The sequence below is a fragment of the Neopelma chrysocephalum genome, unplaced genomic scaffold (assembly GCF_003984885.1).
Source record: "Neopelma chrysocephalum unplaced genomic scaffold, ASM398488v2 Primary Assembly neopelma1_69, whole genome shotgun sequence".
NCBI lineage: Eukaryota > Metazoa > Chordata > Aves > Passeriformes > Pipridae > Neopelma > Neopelma chrysocephalum.
Genome location: NW_020897729.1, coordinates 2,112,524 through 2,139,413, shown reverse-complemented (window position 1 = coordinate 2,139,413; position 26,890 = coordinate 2,112,524). Strand labels below are relative to the sequence as shown.

Genomic DNA, 26,890 nt, shown 5'->3' with positions numbered 1-26,890 from the left:
ACGTGCAAGAATTTCAACTGGAAAAATCTCAGAGTTACAGAGAAGTTGCCTCACCCACACTAACAACAGAGACACAAGCACGACACTCGAGATGTCTGAGAGCGTTCGGCTGCTCCTCCGCAACACGACACTGCCCACTGCTCATGAAATACTTGACTGTGTTCCAGCAGAGCAGGGTTTCATTTTCCAAGGCTGCTTCACAAAGTTAGCAGTGAGGGAAGTGTGCAGTAAATGAACTCGCCCCTCCCCAGCCCCCTAGATGAAGTTCCTTTGGGTACTAAAGGAATTACCCAACTAAAAAAATCAGCTCTCAAAAAAAAAATTTTTTTAAAGTAAAAGACATGAAAAAAGCTTTGAAAATGGAGCTAAAACTACTGCCAGATTCTAAGTCCATGTGCAAACCTTTAGATCCATCCATTATTTTTTCCTGTTAAAAATTATAGTATTGTTAAAGGTATACATTTGATATTTATTCAATCCACTTATCTTTCCCAAAACCTCACTAGAATAACAAGCTTGAGTACAAAGAGGGACAACAGCCTTCAACTTGGGTGAACAAGAGGTAAACTAGTAGTTAGAGCATTGCAAAAAAAAAATCCCTAAGAAATCCAACCCCAAACAGAAAATAGTCCCACACTGCAACAATCACTCCCTGGATTTTAACCAATAGACTTAATGGAAATAATTGAACTTTAACAACTTTCAGAAATCTGTGCAAGGCGTGGGGAGATAAGAGAGAAGGGCTTTGATGCAGCGAAAGTACTGGAAAACTTAAGGGTCCTGAAATTACAGATTTGATATTCATTGAATTGCAAATAAGCCAATGAATCACACTGCAAAATGGAAGGGTTGGTTATACACTGAAAATAATTGGCTCTGATATGCAACTTTTGAAAGTCGTTATAAAAATGGCACAGCATTAAAAGATTAATTTAGCTTCAGTATAAATATGGAAGTGATCAGCAAAATGAAAGCACTGAGGGTAGGAAAATGTGAGTCAAGCAGGATATTTGAAGTTATACAAAAGGAAAATTATGATAAAGCATTAACAATAGTGGCAGTACTGAATATTTCACTTGCCCTGAAAGTAATATTGATCTCATTACTGTAAGTACAATATGATGAAGAAAATCCATCCCAATATCACTAGAAGTACAGAAATGCATCTCTACTTCTAACAAAATTAAAATAAAACTCTTCGGGCTACTATAAAGTAAGAATGAGAAACTTGTGAAAAGTCTCACCATAAAACATATCTAAAACCAAAAACATTTTAGTTTATATTTCACCTGATAATATTTAACATTCTTTACAAATAAGAATCTCTCATGTCTATGAAACCGCAACTACAGCTAAAGAAGAAACAATCGCTGCAACTGTGACAAGAAATATTACATAAAAGAAAGAGAGCACTGCATTTCATTGGGGGAGAGGAAGATAGCGAGGGTGGCAGGATCATAAGACAAGATGCTATGAAGTGACTAAAACTTGGGAAATGAAAATTTGCCAATGGAGTTTGACATCCCTCGAAAAAATTAACACCAACAATAAAGCAAGAATTACTCTTCTGTCACAAGAGCTGCATGGAAAAGTTGTCACATAACAAGTAATATGAAGAAAACTCTTGGACAGCTGGAGTGAAATAGTTTGTTACAGTGAAGTTATACTGAGGCTACAAGTGTGAAGCAGAATTAAAGTTACATTTACAATTAATACACACACACCTTAAACTCTTGTTCATTAATCTTCTTTCTTAGTACAGAAGATTTACCTGTCACAGGTAGGCTGATTAAGTTCTATGAATAAAGATCTCCAGAACACCACAAACTGTTTTTGTGTATCAAAGAAGATGTCACCAGCTTTACAGCTGTTGACATCCTCTGTTCCTTCTCTACTGTCATTCCTGAAGTCACACAGCTTCGAATCCTCTGGCATGGAAATAAACAAAAAGACACATGAAAAAAATCTCTTTCAATGAATTCAGTCTATGTGCAATATAAAACTGGACAAACAATTCAACAAAAGTCCCCCACATAAGATGGATGGCCTGCAATTTCTCTTTTTCTCCTCTATTCATGGGGCACACACTGTGTTTTCTGGCTTTAAAATGAAATGATTTTGCCTGAGAAGTAAAACAATCCACTAAACAAGTTTCTCTATAAATGCCTCTGACCTAAGGATGTATTGCCCTGCACACAGTGAGGATGCAGATGTACCACACTGAGTGGAGAAAGCAAGATGCAAAGAGATGGGAAATGCAGTGACAGGAGGATTTCTTTATGGTCCAAAACAGAGAATGGAAAAAGAATAGGCAAATCTAAAAAGCATAATGTACGTATGAACACACTTTCTTCTAATGTGATTAAAAACCAGACACCAGTGTTCAGCAGACTGGAATATCTCCAGGTGAGGAAAACAGAAGTACAAACAGTTTCTCCAAGAGCGCAGTGGCCGCCAGGCCAGCCTGGTCTGGAGAACAGAAACTCTCAGGATTCTACTCAGGTCTTTTTGCTTGTTTGTTTGCTTTTGCAATCCCTAACAACTGTCACATACCAGATACATTTCTCATCACTGTACTGAGTAAGCCCCAGGGACGTGCTGTAGTTGTTCGTTAGAAGAGGAAACCCCTTCCAAAAAACAGACGGGACACCACCTCGTTCAAGTTATCCCAAAATCCACTCATACAGCTTGCAATGCATGCCTGTAAAAACCCCTTGTATTTCCGTTTATCACATAATCAACATGGTCAAGAATTGAAAAGAACTGCATCATATGGGAAGGATTCAGTCAGTTTTAAAAAATAAAATAAAAAAAATTACATTTCTGCCTGCAAATCTAATTAGATAGAAATAATAATTGTGGGGATTAAGACTCTGAAAATGTTTTTCCCATTTATATACTGCAAATCTGTCAGCAATTGCATTTTTGATGAAAATCTATTTTTGCCTTTTGTTTTACCTATCCAAAGAGGAAAAATGTGTTTTAAGTAAAAGGAATAAGAACAAAATAATATTTTATTTAAATGTGAAAAGCTATTTAAATAGTCTCATTTCAAACTGATAACATGTTACTGAAATGGAGCTTCCGCAGATTTATTTCTTAACCTCTAAAACGCACTACAGGGGCTGTGAACAGAAACTACACTGCAGTAACATTGACAGAAAGAACTCAACAGATGCACTTCTCATTTTACCATATCTGTGAAAGCAGAGATGGCAGATGTTTAGAATATTACATCTGTATTACTCAGTTACATAAATTACAGTCAAATCATGTGCACTAGAAATGTGTGTGTGAGATTTCCTTCACCATGCTCAGAATGAAAAGCCAGTTCTGACCAGAACGCTGCTCAAAGGCAGCGAAGCTCCCTGGACTTTCCACACTATAACTTTTAATGGTAATTATAACCATCTTCTGCCACACAGGCATCCCTGAATGATGGCATATGATTTGCATACAGCAGAGCAGAGCCATGGAACATATAATACTTAAATATTTGCAACAAGTTTACAGCTCAAAGGATCAGCCTGCTGCTTTAGCACAGATGGGTTCCAAAGATAATTTTTTCACCTTGCTAAGCACAAATCTCCCCCCTCCTTTGCAAGGCAGCAGAATGAAAGGAAATAGCAGATATTTTATGGCTCCTGACCACATTCAGTCGTGGCCCTCTACAAAAACATTTATTCCACAGCTGAGCTTGGAGCAATGTAATGACAAGCTCCCAATTGTCCTGGTACTATTGTGCTCAGTGACTCTCTCACTCCCAGAGAACAGAGTGAATGACACCAGCTCAAAGACCAGTAAAAGCCTTGGTCTATGACTGAACTAAGGGGTAATATAAATGACCATAAATAATGGTAATAAGTATGACCATAAATAATGGTAAGAACGAATTAAGCAAGTTTAAATTACTACTTGTCTCATCAGCACCCTAAAATTAATGTTCTCCTCAGATTTAAAAGGAATTTTGTACCAAACGTCAGGATACTAGTTATTCCTTTTTTTATTGTCCTAACAACTTGGATGAGAAGAATGGAGTTGGCAATGAGAGAGGCATTTGAGACAGGGCAAGATTAACGAGAAAAGGAGAAAAGGTTAAGACATGGAAACCGGGATGAAGGAGATGGGGAAAAAAAAAATCAGGGCAGAAGAGACAGAACTGAGAACAACATATTGCTGGGAACGAGACGTGACATGAACACAGGGAGGAACTTCAACCTGGTAGAGCACAACACCCAATTGCAGAACCCAAAACCTGCTCACACCACCACTCCTCTGCCCTCAAACATCTGAACAACTCAGAGGTACAGCATCCCACTCTACAATCGGGTTCCAGGGAATGTCAACCTCCTCCTATCTTGTTGGCTCACGTAAGAGAAACCTGATGGACGTAAAGGTTTGAATTGTCCTGATGAGTCACACGGATGGACCAGAACCTGGAAAATTCAGCCTGCACCTCTGATTAAAATTCAGCCTGCTTTTAGAATTCAGCATTAGGAAGGTAAACTGGAAGACACACTGATATTCTGTACAGTGAAAACTGAATTAAAATCTTATATAACATTGCTGAATCAAGCACACAGACAGTCTAGTCTGTCATCAGGTGCCCACATAACTTTAATTGCTCATTTCCTGAGCATATCTACTGTCCACATGTCTTTAATTAACAACCACATACTACTTTTCATTTTCTTGAAGATTTTTCTGTTCAAGTAGATTTTTTTCAGCCAAGATGAAATTACTCTAGGAATCAGGACTGATCACAGTAACAGTCTTATCAAAGACAGTGTTGTTGAAAAAACATTAGGGGAAAGAAACCAGGGAATTACAGAAAGAAAAAGGGATGGTTAACCTGAAAGGGGGTAAACACTGCTTTGGAAAAACAGATTGCATGTTGTCAGTGCCATATATTTCCTTCATAATGCTAAGCAAATCTTCTAAACTAATCTTTCCATAGGTGGTAATTAATCACATATTTCCATTTTTCTAGATGTTGGGCTTGATTTCCAGTACTCCTGCAAAGTCACCAAGGCATCTGAATTTATTAAGAGCTACACTGAAAAATATTAAAAATAATTAACCCAAAATAGTTTGGTTGCCTAAAAGTTCCAGCACTCAGTATTTTGAATTTTGGTACTGCAAATCAGCAAATGCTTTCAAACGTTGTACCATTCCAGGCTTCATATGTATAAACTGACTTGCTTCACTTCACAGAAATTACATGAAAAATAGTGTTTCAAACCTTTTCAATAGTCTGGAGCACTACCCAAAAGCCCAAGGCAACAATAACATGTTCCTGCATTCAAAGCTAAGTTTCAACAATAAGCTGAATAAAGAGACTAAAATTCACATGGGTCATTGAACAATGTCCCACTGTGGTGGTTGGAACTGAATAGATGCTCCCTAATCCTGCTGCCCTCTGCACAGACCACACTGTGGTTACAAACCATATGTTCCAGCAGCCAACACCTGGGCTGCACAGCAAGTTGGGTTTTTTTGGCATATCCTCATTTTGGAGAGAACAAAATGAAGTCTCACTCTAGAGAGACTTCTGGGCTTTGTCAGTGAAAGCAGCAGTTTGTAGTGTAGAATGGTAAGGGAGGGTGAAGTAAAGGACTATTGGGACAGTGTGGGAGATTTCAAAGTGAAAAATAAATCCTGTTCCTGCACATACACGGAAGTACTGACTTGGGCAAAACAATCCTATAAGGAAAAGATCACAATGTCTTACCCTTTGCATCTTGTCCCGATATCTGTAATCCAGAGAACTAAAGCAGTACTTTAACTCTAATGCACTGACAAATCTAACCACCTAGACACTTTTAACATGAATGGGTTTCCACCCCTCCATTTTGCAGAGGGGTCACAGCAGAAGAAAGCACCCTGCATAGCCCATGGCTTCAGCTAAATACACAACTGCAATTCATTCAAGTTGTTTTCCCAACATTGGAAACAATGAGATCCAAGCCTGATTAGTTATCAAAGAGAGAAGAACCCTTGAATTGAGTTATAGCTTTTCAGTAGTTATATTTATTTTTAACACATGCTACACAATCTGCAGTGTTTGTTGTAACTAATTCTTTACTGATGGTTCTTCTACTGAATAAACTAATTACATCTACTGCATTCTAAATCCAAACCTAAACCATCAGTTTAAAATTACTTACATAAAATAATGTATTTTGCCAAATGAAAGCATGAGATCCAAATCTGTCAGCAGTAAAGTTTCACTGAATGAAATTCAACTCTGCAAACCCTCTTGTAAACGAAAAATTCCTAGGCTCACTGATTCAAAGCCCAGCACATTGTTTTACAGAAAATAATTAGCAGGTCAGTGGTAAAAGGTTACAAAATAGAGTTAAGGTGTGATTTCACAATGGATGCAAGTCAATCTAGGCTTACACATCTGCCAAAACAGACCCTCATCACCCATATAGTCCTTCCACCCTTTCTGTTTGCTGGCACTCAGGCACACAAGGAAACGTAGCGAGCTGTCCAAGGATTTGATCCAAGTAGTTATTGGCTGAGCTGTCAGCCAGATAAGTACCAAACAGCTTGCTGGAAGGCACTGTGACTGCTGGTGTTGACTATGCAGCAGGAGATGAAGACAGAACTTTCCCTTTTGGCATCAGCATAGAACTTGGATCACATTAGGCCATGTATTTATGACTGACTTCAGGGAGTACTTAACCAATATAAATGTGCTACCTCCAAGCACAGGTACAGACACAGCAGAACAGGGCTAGAAACACCATCAGAGAAACACAGACATTTCCTTTTTTCCTAAAATCTAATTTGTCTTATGTGTGACTGCAGGGCTCAATATATTCACCTATCAACCCTTTCCCTCCTTACTTTTTATGTAGTTAGTTATCTCCCTAAAATATCACTGCAAGTGCGTTTGGAGACAAAACAGTATTAAAAAAATAAATCTGATCACGATGGAGACAGGAAGTGGAAGACTACGGAAGTAACTGGAAACACCAACACCACTTAGAAGAACTTGTAAAAGTTTGATTGTGAGACTTTATTGTTTGCTTTAAAAGATAACAGAGGCATTCTGAATGTCACGTATTGCTTTTATTGCCACAAGGATTAGACTACAAGCTCAGATTCCCAGTTGCCATAAAACATTAGGCAAAAAGACTGCCTGTGTGCCAAGAAGAGTTAAGCATTGCTGGAAGGCCTCAGGTCTCCATCAAAACCGAACACATCCAACAAAAATGAACCATAAACTACAACAGTTCACTGCTTGTGGCGTTTCGAGGGTAACAACAAAAAAAAGGCAAGAGAACTGACCTCAATTTACCAGCTTAGCAAAGCACCACTCTCAGACAATTCCATTAGTCTAGACTAAGAATTGCCAGTATTTATGCACAGAACACACAAGATCGAGACTATTCAATAGCAAAAACATAACAAGAAGGGAAACAAGAGGAAGCAATAATCAAATTAAAAAGGGATTGACACAAGTAGGAGCTAAGACCAAAAAATACAACTGAATGGAACAAGTTGGATTACTGTCCAAAGTTTGGGGAAAAGTTGTCATTCTCTCTCCTTCCCGCTCTTACAGCTACCAGAACCTCTGGACAGTGTATTTGTTTGGGTTTTAGTAAGGGTAGAGACAAGTACACAAATGCCAGCAAAAGACTCTGAATGACCCTAATGACATGTTAGGTTCTTATTTTTAAAAGTGAAACTTCAGATAATCTAAGTACCAACACTGTAAACTGTGCTGACAAACAGCCTGAGACTTGAGCACCGATCCCACTTCCTTCCAAGTTACCTTACAGATCGTAATAAAATTACATTCAGGATACAGTAACCTGAAGAGGATTTTTCCCAAACAATTATTTAATTTTAGTCTGGTTTGGATTCTGCTTTTGTGGCTTTAAGAACAAATGTTGGGAAACAGGGACACTGCTGTATGAGCCATACCGCAGTTCTAGAGCTGTTTTACATTTCATCAGGCAATATCAGCTGAACTTCTGGCAGGAAAGAAAAATACCAGTGAGACCCTTCACTGCAGAACACTCACACAGTCACTGCAGACCTTCTAGATGCATGCAAGCACTTAACATATAGAAATTATACTGACACTATGGTCAGACTTTACCATTTCTATGGAGAGCTGCTAAGAACAAAACTACAGAGATACCTTATTGGCAAAGCCATTCAAAAGGCACAGCAGACAGTTTTATTCTTTCTTTTATCACTATTAATATATTCCAGGAACAAGACATGTAATTATCTTACCAGTTCATTACCATAAAACAGTCATTTTTTTTTATTGCATAAACCCACATATTCCCATTTTCTCCTTTAAAAATGTAGACAGTGAGTGGTGTAGGAAATTACAGCTGTCATGGAGGGTTTGAAAAATAACTTTTCTGCTCGATGTATGCTTTAGGCCACTGGGAATGCTGTCAAATAATGACATCACAGTCTACATTAACGCTGGCAAAATGCAACCATACTTCCTTTCATATTTAACTCAGGTGGTTTATAGCCCTTCCTCTTCCTATTCCCTGGCCGAGAACAAGAATGGAATGAACGAATGGTTTGTAACTCAACCCAGTTAAAATGGGTAGAGATCATGCCTGTTAAATGAAAGAGTGTGAAAGAAAAAGAGAAGCACATCCTCCATTTGATAATGAAGCTTGCTCATTCTTCATCATCAATGAGCTTTGTAAGCCTGAGTCACTTCCTAAAATTCCAATTAATTTGTAAGGGAGGAGCACAAAGGGATGAGATACTCTTTCAGTGTCTAAGTTATTAGTTATTACTACACTGCATTTCTTGTACATGAGCCATCCCACACGTACAAGAACGTTAGATGGATGAATGCATCACACACCATAGGAAGTCACCTTCCCACCAATCCATTCCAAAGCTCTCAAGCACAAATCCCACCTTCAATTTGATTTCATACTGTGATCCTAATTCCAGTCGAAGTACAAAACAACCAGAAACTCACTAATACTTTACTGCCTGCTGAAGTTATCTGCACAGTTCTGAGAATAACCTTGAGCACTGATCTTGTTTTAAAAAGCCACATGTGGGTCTTCATCTGGAGGGTGGCTGTGCCCAGAGCAGCTGAGGCTCTGATGTGACTAGAGAATCCACTTTCCACTGAAAAGTTTAGTGACCAAGGCAAATGATTAACGAGAAACTTAATTTTTCCACCAATGCCTAAAAGAAATACAATGCTAACTTCAAGAATGAAAATGCAGCAAACCTGACCTGATTTCACTTTAGGTAGCCTTGCTAGGAGCAGAGAGTTGGACTCAACGATTCATATAGGCTCCTTCCAACTTACAATATTCTATGATTCTACAATCTGTTTATCAAATGCTTGTCCAAAGTCAAGATACACCTGTCAGAAACTTGGCTCTGATGTCTGTTTAGTGAGGGGTTACGAACGGTACCTAGAAGCTATTACAGCTTGAGCACCAGGTTTAGTACTGGTCAAATCTGAACCCTTAAAAGATCCAAAGCAATGTGACCTTCTCATTGATTTAAAATCTGAAAATGCACCTTATGGTTGACATCACCCATCACCAACCTCAAAATCCACAGAGAGCACCCAACTGAACTCAATCAAGCCTCTAATCTCCAACACCCTGTTCCTACTGACCCGCTTTGCTGGTTCAGCTGCGTTAACCGCGGCTTCCAGGCAAGGCCAGTGAATCTGTTAAGGCTTGAGGCTGGTTTTCCGGCAGGATAGTTACATTAATGAGGGATGTGATTCATTCCCACCTCCTAAGCATCGATGTGGTTACAGTGACACGCAATTACTCTTATTACCACAAGAATGGGGATCAGCTATATCACTGTAACATGACCCACACGGGAGAGGTGCCTGTTCAGGCGCAGAAGAAGAGGAAGGTTTGCACATCCCTCGTTTCATCTCCAGTTCTGTAGTTTGGGAGTAATTCCAATGATGTTTATGAAACACAGATGTCCCACTTGGTGTGCTTGGAGTCTTTGTGGCACAGCATGTAGGAAGGCACTTGGGAGTCTACAGTCTGGGGGGTTGTTTAATGTGTTTAAGTGTTTGTAACACCTAACACACATATACATTCTATCATACTATTTGCGGCTACTCCCATACAAAAGAATTGCAGGTTTCACAAGAAGTTGACGTGGGGAAAGAAGTGGATTAAATTTGGAGCTGAGCACTCAACTGAAAACTGGGAGTCAGAAACGCCTGCATGGATTTTTTTGCCACTGCTCAGCCTTATTCAAATAAAAAAGTCATAGAACAGACCACGCTAAAAAAAAGGGACAAGATGAAGTTATTCACAGCAGCCTCCAAAACAGAGAATTTAAACAGAACGTGTCGTCCCCCCCACGCTCAATAAGCTTTGCTTCTTACAACTTAAGAACAGTTCTAGCTTTTTTCTAAGGTTCATTGTGATGATAAATGCACAAAAGTGTATGGCATGCACTGCCACTTATTAGCATTTAATGCTTCTTGAACAATTACAATGCAAATATTCATCACAATAGATGGGAACCTTGGTGGAAACAAGAATTCCCACAAATTGTTTAAGAGTACAGTAAATGAATAGTGTTATAAACAAAAAGCCCAAACCCCTCACAAATGTGTGTGCTGCATTTGCTTACGGATTAGCCACTACACACTCGTGCAACTGCATTTGTACAAAACCCTTGGAACAACAACAACAAAAAAATTATACCCCAACATGAAGTCTTTTCTATTTATAGATGTGTTCAGATCAAGCAAACCACAGTTATCTCCTGGGTTTTCATGGGTGTTTTTTTTATTAGTGACAGATTTTTGCATAAATAGGATGTTACAGGACAGAGTACGAAGTCAGACCATTTTAAAGGAGGCTCCATTTTGAATTACTTGACTGACAGTGTAACCAACACACCATCAAATGTGGTAGCTTGAAAAAAAGTGACGTTTGAAGTTTATTTCTAAGCTTTTAAGCTACAACTCAACACAAAACACTAAAATAAATCTAAATGACTGCATGAGAATCAATCAAAGCTACAAACAAATGGCACACTGACACCTTTTAAAACTACTTTTACTTCACTTATAGAACTGGACAATCAAAATAAACATCAACTAAGTCTGCTCTATATAATGCACTAAAAAAACTGCTACATCCTGCACAAACTCTCATCGTTTCCCAAGTCTCATCTCTCTGTTTAACACAGTAACATATAAACATACTCCACAAATATGTTTTTGCTTGTGATCAAGGTACTTAGAGGCAAAGTATACCTTTTTAGTCTACTGTTATGAATATATCTGAGGAGCAGAGGGATAAAACCAGCTCTATTGGTATTACCTTATAAAGTACTCCATATTCCTTAATATCCTTAAATCCATATTATACAGGAGAAAGAAAGAAAAGGGATATGCTTATGTTCACAGTGCCTTTCATATCTTCTTTATGGCTGTCTCAAACTACAATAATAGAAGTATAAGAGCTTACAGAGCTTATAAGAAATTGTTGTCTTTAGCATACACACACCTGACAGCCCTTCTTGGAAAGTTGGTTTCCCCTGTCAGCAGCACAGGATAGGAGATTATGTGTATATACACACACTCACATATAGATACATCAGACCAAGAACAGGGCTGGCTAAAACCACATCAGCGAGCAACAGCACTGAGAAAAACCTCACAATTCTTTTTAAAACAGCCCCCGATAAGGCAAACACTTCAGAGCGGAGCTGATAAAGAAAAAAAAGCCCCAACAAACGGGAGAGATCTCATCAGACGGGCAGAGGAAGGAGAACCCTGCCACAGCTCCTCCATCCTGCCTCAGCCGAGAGGAAGGGCGGAGGAGACGAAACCGGCTTCAAGGAACGAAGAGACAGCAAATCGGCCACCTCAGACTCCCTCCTGCACAGGCAGCCCCCACAGTCCCTCTCCGAGGAGCCCCTGCCCCCGTCCCCCGCCGCCTCGTCCCATTCACGCCCCGTCCCTCACCAGCCTGGGTGGTGTCGCTGAGATCGTGGTTGGCGGCGCTGGCCCGCGGGTAGTCCCGGAGCTTCCTGCCGCTCAAACTCAGGGCTCCGCTGGCCGCCGCTTCTTCTAGGGCTCGGTCCAAGGAGCGGCTCCAGGAGCCGGGGGCCGAGGGCCCGGGCGGAGCGGGACAAGCCGCGGGCATCGCGGCACAGCCGCCCTCCGGCGCCGCCATTTCCCCGCCGCGGCCCGCCCGACGGCGCATGACAGCGCGGGCGGCAGTTGCGCATGCGCGGCCGCCGCCCGGTGGGCGCAGGGACCGCGCGGGGCTCCGCGTCAGTATTTAATTAACCCGAATCGTCCTTTTTTCGGGGCTGCTTTTCCCCCTCTCGCCCTGGGGTAATCTGGCGCCCAGCTCCCCTTGACGTGGCTGTACACCTTCTGAAATGGTTAAAAATTCTAGTTTGCCCGCCGAGGTGGGAGGTCACAGGTTGGTTTTTGGGTGAGCATCGATTACCGCTGCTGTGTCAGACCCTTTCCGGCAGGAAACCAAGGATAGGGCGCACAGATCCCAACCAGGCGGGAAAAGTAGCAACCTTATCAAATATGTTTGCAGGCAGTACTTTTTCCTCCACCACCAATTTGTAGCAGCATTTCCACTGTTCGTGCCTCCCGCCAGCACGGCACTCCCAGGCACAGCGGCGCTGGCTGCTCGGGATGTTCCTGCAGCACAGGATTTAAATGACAGCGACTTCTCGCTGGCAAGACATGTCACAGCAACAACCAGAGCTTGGGCTGACACACCTGGCACTCGAATCACACCAAACCACTACATGAGACATGAAACATGCATTAGTAGCTGATACATTTAAATGCACATGATCCTACACGGTGCCACTCCAAGTAGCGCTCAATCGTCAGGGTGTTAAGCTGGGCAATGAGTACGAGCCCTCTTTAAATTAAGCTGCTTTTTGCTGTGTTCTTCAGAACATTTAATAAGAATTTCATCATTAAGAACCCCTCACACACTATCAGAAAATTCACATAACCAGAGTATTGCCCAGGTGGTTATAACAGGAACACGACAGTATGAAACCTGTAACCTTTTATTAAAAAAAAAAAATTAACAGCTTCAGAATAGATCAAATGTAATAACTTCTCCAAAAAATACCAAAAAGTACAGTGTAAAGCATCTTCTCATTAAATACAAACTAGCATTTTTTGATGCATTGCATCAATGTTTTGCATCTATGTTGATGCAAAAGAAATTTTTTGTTGCATCCTGGCACATGGAAAACGTATACACTGGAACAGGATGACTGACAACACTTTATCTACTCAAATTCTAACAGTAGGATAGTTTTTAAAAAAAAAAAAAATTCCTACTAGTAATTAAGAAAGAAACCTTAACACCATTACGTTTAGTTTGCTTCTGCTAAGGTATATTTTTCCACATTAAAAATAAGGGTTTAAGTACTATATAGCATCAGAGTGCACTCTGACTTCAAAACTCCTATACATAAAAAAAGCCCTTCTGCTGTCAAATGCTCTTCAAGGCTGAAGTTGCCAGTATATGCTAGTTAACTTGGAATTTGAGATAAAAATGAAACAAACTCTGTCAGAAGTCAAATGTAAATTCTTCAAGAACATGAAAAGGAGTTAAAACCCACTTCAAACACCATAAACATTCCTGGATGCAGTAGGACAACCACTCTTTTACCTGACTCTACCTAAACCTCATTGCTATAGGTCAGTGCTAGGCTCATCTGTTAAGGAATTCTGAAGAAGTGCCTCTTTTTTAGGGATTATATAAATTCAGACTGAGGAGGCCCTGGTTGTTACTTCATGCAGATTCTGATGCACAGAGCTAAGCTTAAAACAAGTGACTACATGCTCCTGCTTAATGCCTTACACACGCTGGCAAATCGAGGGCTTTTCATCCAGCAATATTCCCCAATTTCAGCCAATTTCCAGATGTCTGACCACTTCGGATCAGCTTCACATCTTACCTCTCTTTGGTATACACAAACAAGTGCCATTAGATTGCTTCCCTCCAGCTATTTCTAAGAGCCAGAAAAAAAACCCTCTGGGGCAAGGTACGCAGGATGACAATCCTGTGTCTGGGAGGGTAAGGAATTCTACCATACTGCTGACTTCCTTGTTAACTGCTGTATTTATTCCTGTGAAATTATTAAAAAATGTGAAGTTATTGCATTAAGCTTGTGAAAAACCTTTTGAAAAGAAATAGAAAGCTAAAGTTTAAGAAAAAAAGGAGACAGACAAACCCCACTTGCAGAGGAAGATGAACTTGAGCTATTTGTAATCTAAATGACTCTCACGCTGCCTCTGCAGTACTTCTCCAATACAATATACAATCTGGACCACTTTTAAGGATAAGGGTAGAATAGTCTCCATCCCAGTTTCATATTTTGGGTCTCAGCTAACAGCTTTATTTGTGAAAATGAGGATGCAAAACATTTAGTTTTCAAGAAAGGAAAAAAATAGAACTTTAAAAGCACAAAGAAGTACAGAACCAATGCTCCCATGAAAAATGCCGCTACATCACTACCAAAGTATCCGTGGACTGAGGCTCTGTGCCAAACTGCAGTCCAAGGGAGAGCTCAGAGGCAGTCCCTAAAAAACCCTAAGATGGGGTTTGTAATGAAACACTTTTACACAATCTTATTACCATAACAGAGGGGCCAAAGAACAGATACTGAGCACTCCTAAATGAAAAAAACCCCACAACTTCTAAAATTCTTGTTTTTCAATTGCGATATGAATCAAAAACCAGTGTTTGTCGTCAGCTGGGCAATAGAATGTTTTCCAACCAGGTGATGGTGCCAACCAGGTGATGGTGCCACTCCCACTTTTTCTCCCTCAGGGCATCATGTCTTTTACCATTCAAAGTAAAAGTAATAAGGAGAGATAGCTCTGCCACCATCTTAGCAAGATGTCTGGAGAATTTCAGTGATGTATGCTGTGTTCTTCTGCCCACTTGTATCTCAGGTTCTCAGGTCGGTGGGATCAGTGCCCAAGTCCATGTGCCAGCTTAGCCCACTGTTACAAAGCGGCTTCCTTTGTTCTGAGACAGCGCAGTTCTCTGCTCCTTCAGGATCCCAAATCGCTCATTCAGCGTCATCCCTGTCTGAAAAATAAAGCCATTGAACCATAAACTTCAAAGATGTTGGGCTATTTTAATCAACGTAACAGAGATAAGAATACCCTTTTCTTCAATATCACCACTTGACTCCTTAATTGCCTCACTTGGATTTTTTAAAAAGAAGGTTTGATTTCATCATTCCCTCCACTATTTAAAAATCAGATTGGACTACACATCAAGAGCTTGCAATTCTCAGAATTCATCAAGAACACATGGTACACAATGTCATTACTCAAAGCCTACTAAAAATATGATAGGTTAAGCTGAGGACAGCCAGCCTGAAAAAGGGAACTTTCAATACACATTTCCCCATACAGATTCTCTGCAACTTCAACAAATGTGTCCTTTCCACTGTGTTAATGCAAGCTGCTTTCCAGTTCACCCAGTTGAGGCAGCAGACTGGAGTCTAATCCAAAAGTTCAATTAATTTTAGAGTACTATAGTAGACTATTTTTGACATACTTATTCATGGATGGAACAGATCCAGACCAATGCCTTGACCCCATGCAGTTTTCTACAGCTGGCACTAAACAGCTCATTACAAGAACAGCACTTAACTCTGTCACCTGTAAGAATTCCTTCAATGACAGCATGAGGATTCCTGCCCCAAATTGCCTGTCTTCATAAAACTGGGAAAAATTGCTCATCTTTCAAGCCTTTACATCATCACATTTGATTTTTTTTTTCCTAGATGCATAGCAAAAGTTGCCTTAAAAATTCAGCTGCCAGGGTTCCATGCAGGTTACACAGCTTTAAGCAGCTCATCCCTGAGTTACACACAGTTGCTGATGCGAGCACAGCAGAACACCAGAAGGCTTTTAGAAATATTAAACATTTTCAATCCCATTTAAATCAAGTGGGCAGGCAAGACATGAACTAGAAGAACAGGAACAATGAGTTTAGCTACTTGCTTGAATTTACATAGCAAGTTAGTGGAAAAACTGGAAGTGGAAACAAGAAGTAGTCACTAGTTCCCTCTTTCTGTCACTAGAGAGTCAAGGAGGAAAGTGCCTCACTGGCTTTTATCAGTCTTGAAACTACTGCCACGGTTATGGAAAGAAACCGCATTTACCTGTTTTCCAACACTGTTAATATCAAACTGCAATGGAACCCCTTTTGGAATCTTCTTCTCTTCAGATTGGTCCCTCTTCATGAGAAATGGTGGCACAGGAGTACGAGTTAATCGTAATTTCTGGGAACTGTGAAAGAAGAATGTTACAAAGGACATGATGAATATGTGTTTTATGCAATAAAACCTTAATGCTGACAGAGGTATGAATTTTTCATTGAGCCATTTGATCAGGCTGGCTGAATAGATGGAAGGCACAAATTCAAGAAGGTAAAAGTCAGGCAGAACTATAAAAGGGACCATTTGTTATTGTTGCCAGACAGCAAGTGTCCCTGCAGGAAGCCATCTTATTTTTTATCTCTCAATTCTACTGACAAACACATAATTTGCAGTTAATTATTTCCATTAAGAAAAAAAATTGGTACAGTCTTCCTTACTGATGAAATGCTACTAATGAAAAAAGCTACTCAAGACGTGTTTAAAAATACAACACCTATAAACAGCAGTACCACCAACTTCCCAAAGACAAATACAGCAATGCTCTCCCTAAGCATAAGTCCAGCAGTAATTTTATGAATCAGGGAGGAACTATTACCATCACTCATCAACTAAGTGCTCATTGATTTCCATTCAGATAGAGGAGGAAAACAGCTGCCACACAATCTGATTTGGAAGGGGCAGACAAGATGAAAATCTACCAGCCCACCACTCTTGCACTCTATACACCACATGAAGCTCCTAACTAGGAGATGAAATGTGAAATCCAGAGGTGATTTTATTTAAACATAGCTCAGAAACACTCCAAAAGGGGCCAGATTTCAAAGCCTTCACAAGAAGCTGTGACTTTGAGGTCACCTGAAATACCTGCTAGGAACTTGCTAAATGGCTCAGAGTAGCAATTTCACTATGTTCAGAACATTTCAAAACTTAATTGAAAACTCACATTGGGGTTATGATTGCTCCTGGGTTGTCAATAGACACAGTCAGGATCCCTCCACTTGTGGTAGAAGTTCGCCACCTAGTTTGAAAAAACAGAAATCACTTAAAAATGTTGCAGAAATTTCAGTCAATCTTTAAAGGTGTGTCCAAAACACTGGCCAGTATAGAATGTACAACCTTTCAGAATGTTGGCCAGTACAAAGACCACAAGCAGTTACAAGACACGTGGCTATTGATTGTTGTAGCTTTTACATCACCTAAACCTATTCAGGTGAGCGCTGGATCACATGCTGTCAAGGTGCACCAGAAACACAGCACTGACCCAAGTGTTCACTTTTTTAAACATTGGTTTTTTGCCAAAGATGGGGCCAAAATGATCCTCACAGCAAATCCACGAGGTGACAGACTGCAGTGTGTGGCACCTGCTGCTTGCTTAGCCTGTTGTGTTCCCAACAAACACACTGTGAAGAGCCCAGCAGGCACAGAATGATATGGGAAAAATATGTGGGGGGAGAGCTGAGTGTCTACCTTGTCATCTGCCTTTTTCATTTCCAAAGTGCTTCATAGGCTTATATGCATATTAAATAAAATGAAAATTACATCGAGAGCTAAGGAGAACACTGACATTTGAATTTTTCCTCCAGTCTATGCAGTATTCATGAGAACTAGAGATTAGTTTGATCCTCTGAAGCCACCACCTTCCCCATCATTCCTGCAAGCATCTTATGCAAACAAACTCCTCCTGGTTAAATTAGAAGATAATTTAGGAAATAACTGAGAATAGGGGGAGGATCACTGTCACTCTCCTTGATGTGCCTAGAGGGTAAAAAACCACGTCATTCAACTATCATAGCCAGGAAGTCTGAGCTAAAATGAGAATTGCATGAGTAACAAAACCAAAGTTTTCCAAATTAGATACTTACTGACGAGTTCTCTTTACCGTCTGATTATCAAGATCATCTGTTGACTGCACCTGGGCCTGCACCTGAAAACACAGACACCAGACTTGAACACTGTTTCAATTCCTATCATAGTAGCTGGAAATACAGAAGTTCAAAAATAGAGGTTTAAAGCTGTTTGTACACTCTGCACAAACAGGGTTGTACTGTCAGAGGGTCTTCAAAGATAACTGTCCTGTTTGTAAGACATTGGAAACAAATTACTTTAAGAGCGCAAAACGATTTAAATAAAACCACCAATGACAGTAACTTAACCAATAGACAGGTGGCAACATTTTGGAGGACTATGCCAGTAAGTCCTGGTGTATCTTTACTAAGATACACCAAAATGCTACAAGGCCAGCAAGAAAAACCTGTCTAGTTCCTGATCCTGTCTGCAATTTTGCAATCCAAGTGTAAGGAAGACAGCAGCTACTTACACTCACACATTGGCACATGTAGAATGAGGGCACAAACGAAAACCAAATCCACCACTTTTCTTTCACAGTACACCCTCTATTCTCTGGATCTTACTCAAAAAAACTAAAATAGATCACTAAGAAACTAAAATAAGAACTTAAATAACTAAAATAAATAACCCCAGAATAACTAAAACCACAAACTAAATCATAATCAGATTCTGAAAAGTATTTCTGCTCTATTCTTCGCCTGAGAGCAACTTCTGAAAGCTGGACAGTGCTTTCTAACATTTAGTTTTAAAAGCAAAAAATGAACACCTTGCAATCCCCCTCAAACACTGACAAGTTCCATGCCCCTCGGAATAGCCCACCTACACTGGAATGAGAAGTAAGACTCAATGGATTACAGTAACTGAAGAGGACAAGCAGACTTCCCTAGAAGAATCTGTGCCTATCTCCCAGTCCACCTGAAGTTTCTACTCAGATCTGATCCTGGAAGTTGATTCCTTAATATCAGTGTTACAGGTTAGCTGAGAACCTGTGGCACAATTTTCTTGTTGCTTTCAGTAATTTTTATTACCTTCAGGCCCCTTCTAAACAGGAAAGTTGCTTGACGAGTGTCTTTCTGCTGATTTAGTTTGTTTCCAATTCTGACAAAAGTGGATGGCATGTTATTCCTGTAATATTTATTAAAAAATATAGTTATCAAAGGCTCCACAGATAACCCTTAGAGAGACTACTGTGAAAATCAAGAAAGTGCCCAAACCAAGGGCATCTGCAGTGCTGCCTTTTTGAGGCTGAATCCTTCAGCTGGGATAAGCTCCTCATCTACTAGGAACAAAACATGTTACTCCTAAATGGAGAAATCACTGCCTAATGCTCCTATGTCACAGGACAGCATGGTCATTAATTTTGCTTTGCTCACTATCCTCCAGCACTTTAAACATTGCTCATTAGATGAAAAAAGAAAATTGATATGTATAAAGAAAGTTTGTTTACAGTTTCAACAACAGAGTCACACATTGAAAACTTTCATCTTGGAGACCAGTTGGGTCACAATTTATTATAAGAGGTGTTAATTCCAGCACAAATAAAATGTGTAATGGCTTCCATGAAGCTGTAGGTGTCACCAGCTTCCACAAAGGCATTTCGTTTGGGAAGTTCACTAAACCATGGCCGACACTTGAAAGGCATGGAAATTCACACTGGCCATTTCCATATAGAATCACAGAAACACAGAATGGTTTGGACTGGAAGGGATCTTAAAGATCTCCCAGTTCCAACCTCTCTGACATGGGCAGGGACACTTCCCCCTAGACCCGAATGCTCAAATATAGGCTGACTATGATCTAACTCAAGGCAGGACACCAGGTGCTCACAAATAGAGGTACTTCTCAGTGCTCTACCTGGTAATAAATATCTGGCTTTGTATGGAGACCATGTTTGTCCCATGCTTGGCTTCCAGATTTGTAGAATGTCACACACAAGGTACCCTTAACCATATTGCTACTGCCAGGACCTACTGTCTTCTCTTGGACTTGGTCCTGTCAAACAAGACTCCCTATGGAAAGTTGCCAAGGAGAGTTCAGAAATCAAGCTTGGTATTTTACCTCCTATTCAGTGGGGCAGTCCTCCTGAGGGCAGGAGCTTGTTTTCTCTGCATTTCAGATTGTCTCTGCAGGTTTGTTTTCCTTTTCAAAACTGGGTAATTCCTCTGTGCATTCTTAAAAAACAATAAATATATACGCCATAATGTACACTGTACACATCCAAACATTTTTCTTTCAATTTCCATTTACAAACTGCATACAGAACACCTTTAGCTTTGCCTACCTTTCACAGTCTAGTGTCATTTGAAAATACCTTCTACACTTTCATGAATTCTCTATTTTCCACATTATCGGGAGAGAAAAAAAAAGCAGAACTTAGCAGTTATTTTTTCATTACTCCATCTCCCTAAACTGACAAAATCCATGCTCCACGTGTCGTTAAAATTAGTCTTCTTCACAAATCCAGAAGCAATCCCCATTCTCCAATACTGAATGGAACAGGCACCAATGCACTGGAAGAATGCAGAATAGGGAGCCTACTGATGGAGTTTAGTATTCTACAAAAACTTCCATTTTTGTAATGGTAAGCTCATGCTTAACACCTGCAGGTTGACTGAATCGTTAGTTTTTAACAAAACCAATTTTTCTTGTAAAAATACAGTAACTCCCTCCATACTTGCACAGAATATACTTTTGTACTTCAATTTTCATGACTTGCAACCCAATTAGGTGTTAAAAACTATTTTCACACCTAGTCATTATCCAGCCCCCTCAAAACAAACAAGAACTCAGCTAACACATCCCCAGTTTAATAAAAGCTTGTACCATATGTTTCCATTTTATATTTCAGTAGCACTGTTCTGATGCACTTGTGTTTTATTTTTTTAACCTGTTCTGACACGAGTCACTAGGATTGCATTACTTACCTTCTCACTCAGTGGCTGTCTGTTCAGAGGACTGACTTCTTTGTATGAACCCAGTGCTTTCTTGGCTGCCAGGCCTGTGATAACTCCATAAGAACGCTTCTTCCCTGCTATCTTCTTTCTGCGCCCCAAACGGTTCTTACCATAACCTGCAACAAGCACAAAAAGTTCCAAAATTCTTAAAATACTGTGAAATGGAACTTCATCAAGTACTGAATAATATAAAACCAAACCAAACCAAAAAACCCTCAGCTCCCTCCCCATTCAGGAAACTTTAAGTTACCAGTTTAATTTAAAGGAAAAAAAAAAAACAGCCTCAAAGATTATTTATTTCAATCAGAGGTTCCCAAGATGTGGTTTACAGAGAAAGAACATAGTAATTGGCCCACAGAATCATATTAAACAGTGCATGAATTACATCACATTTAGAGTGTTTTCAGTTAGAACTCTGCATGGCAGTCTGGACAAACTTAGGATTGAAAGCAGCCTTTGAATATAAAAGGTTTGTAAGTCTGAGGTCTGTAGTATCTCCAGTTACAAGGGCTGGATTAGCCCTGTCTGGAACCATTTATCTTCATGCTATGAATACAGACCATGCTTCAGTTTTGTCCCAAAGCATCACCCCCTCTAGAATCTCAGACTGCAAAATACATTTAGACTATGGAATCAGCTCTCCAGCAACAGACACATCTAGTTTTAACATATCTGACTTAACAGCATTCATAATAAATCTGTGCTTCCTCATGAGACAGGAGCCATCACATGAGGCAAATCACAGATCAGAACCCAACTTAGATCAATCTGCCATGGAAACCTGATGTGTACCCACATTTTGTGGCTGGTTAGCAAATGCTCTCCTTTTCTAAGAGAAAAGCTGAGAAGCAGGGTTGCTTAGGCTGAAAGAGACCTCACAAGGTTTCTGGACCAACCTCTGAACCTCCAAGTTAGCTCAGGCTGCACAGGGCTTTGTGCAGTTGCATTCTGTGTATCACCAAGGACAACTTTTATCTAAATGAACAATGCTCCTCTCTCTGAAAAAAAAAAGCTGAAAAGAGTCCCCGCTCAAGGTCCTCATTTCTTTCCAGAGAGTTTGGCAAGGAATGAAATGCTATTGATCATCTGTGGTTTCTGTAGCTGTCCACAAACAGAGGATTTGCTATTTACGAGAGTAACTCCAATAGCACCAGAGCAGCAATAAAGCTACTGGTTATTAGCTACTAATAACTAGAATGCCCAGAAGAACTATTTAATGACACCTTCTGCTTAAAAACAATGTAAGACGTGTTTGTTTTCAATGGGAAAAAATGTGTGGAACTGTAAAGGAGGGAGCAGCTAAAGCTATTCACAATGTTTCAATATGTCATGAATCTGGCAACTCTGCAAAAAAAAAAACGTTTGCTCCCTCCTACAACAGGGGCAGGCAAGCAGGGAAGGTTCCAACACAGAAAAGTAACTGCCAAGGCAGCTGTATTTAGCTTCAGCTTGAGTTTCTCCTAAAATTCTAAATTCTAATATTTGTTTCTTTTGTGCCCTTTAGATGATAAACAATTACACTTGACAACTGCAGTCATTAACAGAGCCTACGTGTTTTGATAATCTACAGCTTAAAATCACTTACTGTTCACCCACAAAAGTATTCTCTCACTTGGGCTGAGAGATGTAAAATTTTTTCCTGCACTGTCACCAATTTATTAGAGATGCACCAGTAACACAACCTGAGCCCTGAACAACATGACAGTCCACTGATGCCCAAAGACATTTGTGTCTAAGACATTAATGATGAGCTGCTGCTACAACAAACACTAAGCAAGAAAAAGAAAAAATGGGGATCTTTGTGCATACACCAGACAGATGTGTCTGTTTTAAATGAACGCTACTAAACAAGAAATTGCATGTCTTAATCTAAGCACCTAAGTAGCTTGTACTGAGGTGATAAGCTTCCTGATTAGCCAATATTTTTCCATATTTTGATCATCCAGTGCTAAAAACATGCTTCTCAAAATTAATTGTAAGCAAAACCAGACTATACTTCAAGCAGGTGCTGGTCATGTACTGGACTAAAGCCTGAGAACATTTTAAAATATATCTCTTGTCTATCAAAAAACACCTGACAGTTACTCAGGGGAACTGACAGCAAAGCTGTTACTGTGTACTTTTCCTCTCTTCACTCCCTGCCTATATGATTTTTTTCCCCTTTTTGTATTCCACTGTAAAAACACTGGCTTAAGAAGGCTAACACAGTACTTTCTTTGCATCCCAAGCTCTTACCAAGAAAAGCCAATTCAGACTCTGCACTATTCATTTATATATTCCAGAGCCAGCATTGCAGGCTGCAGTAACAGATATTTTGGGAAGGCCTACAAAGAGAATTCTAGTCAGCAAATATAAATATGCTGTCTTTTTTTCACAAAGCTCTGAGTTCTGGCAAGGCCTCCACGTTTCCTACTACACAGGCTTTGGCATAAGCACTCGTTCTGTCCATCTCTGAGAAGGGACAAAGGACCAACACAATTTCCAAAATTAAAATAAATTTAAAGAATGAGAAAGAAAGCCAATCCCTCCTTGAGTCAGACAGTCCCTCAAGCATCTAAGCTCCCTGACGGCCAAACATGTCCATCACTGAACCAGAAACAAAATCAAATATAAACAGATTAGGAAAAAACTGAATCATAATCAAAAGTGTATATGGCACTATCTGAAAGACACCTGAATCGACCATGTCAATCCATGCATTTCATTAGGTTACATTTCAGCCCAAAAAAGACACTGTGCAATCCACATTATGTTTGGCATACACACCCTTCTGCTGTCGGATTCCCCACTTGGAGCCTGGAGGACTAAACTGTCGAGTTTGATTCTGCTGAAGCCCTCTTTTTACTTTGGGGGAATATTGCTTTCTCTCTTCTTTCTTGTTCAACTTAATTATATCATCTGCAAGAAGAAAAAAAAAAAAAAAGAAAAATTTGAGACACTGCATAAAATTTGACCTACTGAATAAAACCCCCTGAACAGCCTGGAGTCATGGAAAACAGACCAGTCAATCTTGCAAAGGCAGCACATACAAGTTAAGGTTCTAGAAACATTATTGCAATAAACTTCCAGTCCCTGTTAGTCTTACAATACTTACTTTATAACACTCTAGAAAAAGGGAAGGAGTTGCATACACACAGAAAATTCAAGAGGCTTGTAAGATTATCACATTCAGTCCAGCATTAAATTTTAAACTGAATGACTCCATTAGTTTTTGTATACTGTTAAAAAAAAAGCAATCCCATCTCACTCTCAGACTTTGCAGATTCCAGACAAAATGTCAATTCCAGCCTTAGTTCTTTGATTTTAAAAGTTACCTAAGAAAAATCACATAGAGAGAACTTGGGCCACCAGTTACTCTCAGATGTTCACAGAAACTGAGATGATGGGAAAAAAATAAGACTTCTCTCCCCAGGTACCTGCAATCCAAAGCAATCATCTTATCTATTGTCCAGGGAAACCATGTTGGACAAACTATTAATCGGTTCTAAAGTAGGTGTAAGGAATACGCTGATGAAAAGTGAACAGCAGGTCTATCAAGTACAAATGATGCCACACCAGTCTGATTTCCTTCACTGACCTGGTAGCCAGCTCAAAAGAGAAGAGTAAAACAGCTGTGTGTGGCAGCTTTTATCTGACTGTGAGCTTGTTCACAAAAATACCATAAAGGAAACTGTCAAATTGTGTTTGCTGCATCTCAATCCTGGGAGCACAACTGATAAAAACTTCACATTTCAAGAGGGAGCCTCCACAAACATGTGGACAACCTTTTCTAAGCCAAGGAGAGATGGGAATGGGGTTACTCTGTTCGTAAGAGTAACCCCATAACATCTGAGTTCAAATGGACTCAGATGGGTTAGAAGAGAGAAAACAGCGTAAAAAACGTAACTACAAAAATCAGCTTACTTTGCTGCAAATATGATTGAATATTCAGGTAAAATCTATCAGGACAATGAATATTGATACAGGCCACCCAGTGTCAGATATCTATAGAATCTCCTTTACCAAAGGGCTTATCCCTAGAGCAAGGATTAGTACTCAGCCAGGAGCGTTATTTGAATGTAGCACCACAAATAAAGTGATGTTCAACAAAAACTGAAACTTCCAAAGCTGTTAGAGCAGAACATGTAATTCCACACAACGGCTGCTTCCACTCCTATGGACCTGTGACACAAACCACCATGTTCAGAGAACACAGGCTCTTGCTTCACAGTTTATGTGCTTCATCTTAAATCCCATTTTTGCAAGTCAGCTATTGCTGCACACAGGGTTACAAGTTTTTAACAAAAGGACTTAAGTTTCAGTTACTCTCTTATTTGTGGAAATGAAGGACATTTGGGACTTTGTGCATTTGTTAGTGGAGACACACTGAAGCATTCTCCTATCTTGCCTGAGATCAGAGATCACACCTACAGCTGGAACAGCAGAATCATCTGGGAACAGTATCAAACTGGAAGCTCAGCTTCAGATGAGCTGCACATAACACAACAAAAATACAATTAATCTTTGTTACATGAGAATTTAGTCAACTTCGAGATCTCGATCTTAAGATTTCCTCGATTAAGGTCGTGTCAGTTCCTTTGCTATCTGGACAGATGTGGGACTGCATCTGCTCTTTGTTTACACCAGACCAAGGAGCTTTGACGTGGGGACAGGAGCCATGGATGACACTGTTTACACCTGCTCACACCACCACCTTAAGCAAACATCCTCATGGCACTACAACAGTTCTCTGCAGTCTGCTATTAGTCAATGGCCAGGAATGTAGCAGTGACTTGGCTAGGTTAGCATTAGAAGATATGCAAATACAACAAGCCACTCAGAATCAATAACTATTTACCTCAGTAACCCTGCAAACAAAGATTGTGTGCTATAAATAAACACAGGTATATAGTTTTCTATCAATGTTCATATAAACCTACTCTACATTCAGAGAAACTCTAAATGTCATTTCACAAGTTATCTTCACTGCCAAAGCAAAGAATTTCACTGGATTATTTACAGAAGGAAAAACTGTGCAAATCCTCTTATTTTATGGTGGTCCACAAAGGCCGAGTCTGCCATTAGTAATTCCAGTTCACATTGTGATTCTTCTTTTTGAAGAACGTCTCCTGACAGCACTAATCTATCACACACTGGTAGCATCATAGAGCAGTCTTGGAGTGTACAAACCAAATTTTTTAGTTTTTTTTTTAAATAAAACTAAACTGGAAGATGCAGTAGAACAGAACTACTCTGAGATACCTCACTGAAATACCTATAGCGTGGATGACAGTTTCTCATACATGCCGGAGAGACACAGCCCTGCAGGTCTGTAATGAGCCTGTGCACTTTCCTAACACACACACCTCTCCTGCCATGGGAGGGCAGGGGAGAACGGGGCAGATTGCCACCGGAAACTACACGGTAGAGGCGACGTCACTCTGGATATGACTGATACTATACTGCAAAGGGGTTACACGGGAGACTTGCTATTGCCGACTTACAAACCTGAGAAGAATAAAAGGGCAAGGCCAGCTGAGAGACAATAAACCTCACTCGTCTCTACAGCTACGAGCGCCAGGCGAGGCCCTGGGACGCTCCCCGAGGGCCACCCAGCCAAGGGCCCGGGGACCGAGGGCCTCACCATGCCAAAAGCACGCAAAGGCCTGGTCTGCAGCCTGCTCGGACTCTCAGGCGGCACAAAGGGGTCCCGGCTCTTCCCCAGCCAGGGACCGCGACCCCCGGGCCAGGGAGCACCGCTGCTCCCAGAGACACAGACGGGGCTCGGCCCCGGCCCCCGCCGCCACCCTCGCCCCCCGCCGCTCCCGCTATAGAAGGGTCCTGTCCCCCCCGCCCGCCCCCGTTGGTTCCTCCCGCGCCGGTGCCCGGCACAGCCCGATGGTTCATTCCGCCCCCCCCGCGGCCCC

General features: G+C 40.5%; 2 protein-coding genes across 12 annotated transcripts in view; both read right to left on the bottom strand.

Moving 5' to 3' along the window:
• LRCH3 (leucine rich repeats and calponin homology domain containing 3) overlaps nt 1–12,187 on the bottom strand; it is a 61,561-nt gene extending 49,374 nt beyond the window's left edge. For all 11 annotated transcript variants that reach the window (XM_027685751.1, XM_027685754.1, XM_027685757.1 and 8 more), the window contains exon 1: nt 11,975–12,187. In XM_027685751.1, the coding sequence (XP_027541552.1) occupies nt 11,975–12,185 (211 nt within the window). In that variant the 5' untranslated portion in view covers nt 12,186–12,187. The remainder of the gene's footprint in view (nt 1–11,974) is intronic.
• Nucleotides 12,188–13,040: 853 nt separating this feature from the next.
• Nucleotides 13,041–26,610, bottom strand: FYTTD1 (forty-two-three domain containing 1). Its single transcript, XM_027685897.1, has 9 exons — nt 26,472–26,610; nt 23,751–23,882; nt 20,955–21,100; nt 20,089–20,201; nt 19,059–19,155; nt 18,045–18,106; nt 17,126–17,200; nt 16,186–16,312; nt 13,041–15,098 (listed from the first exon to the last, which is right to left on the bottom strand). The coding sequence occupies exons 1-9, from the start codon at nt 26,608–26,610 to the stop codon at nt 15,003–15,005; spliced, it is 987 nt and encodes a 328-aa protein (XP_027541698.1). The 3' UTR covers nt 13,041–15,002.
• Between the last annotated feature and the right edge of the window lie 280 nt (nt 26,611–26,890).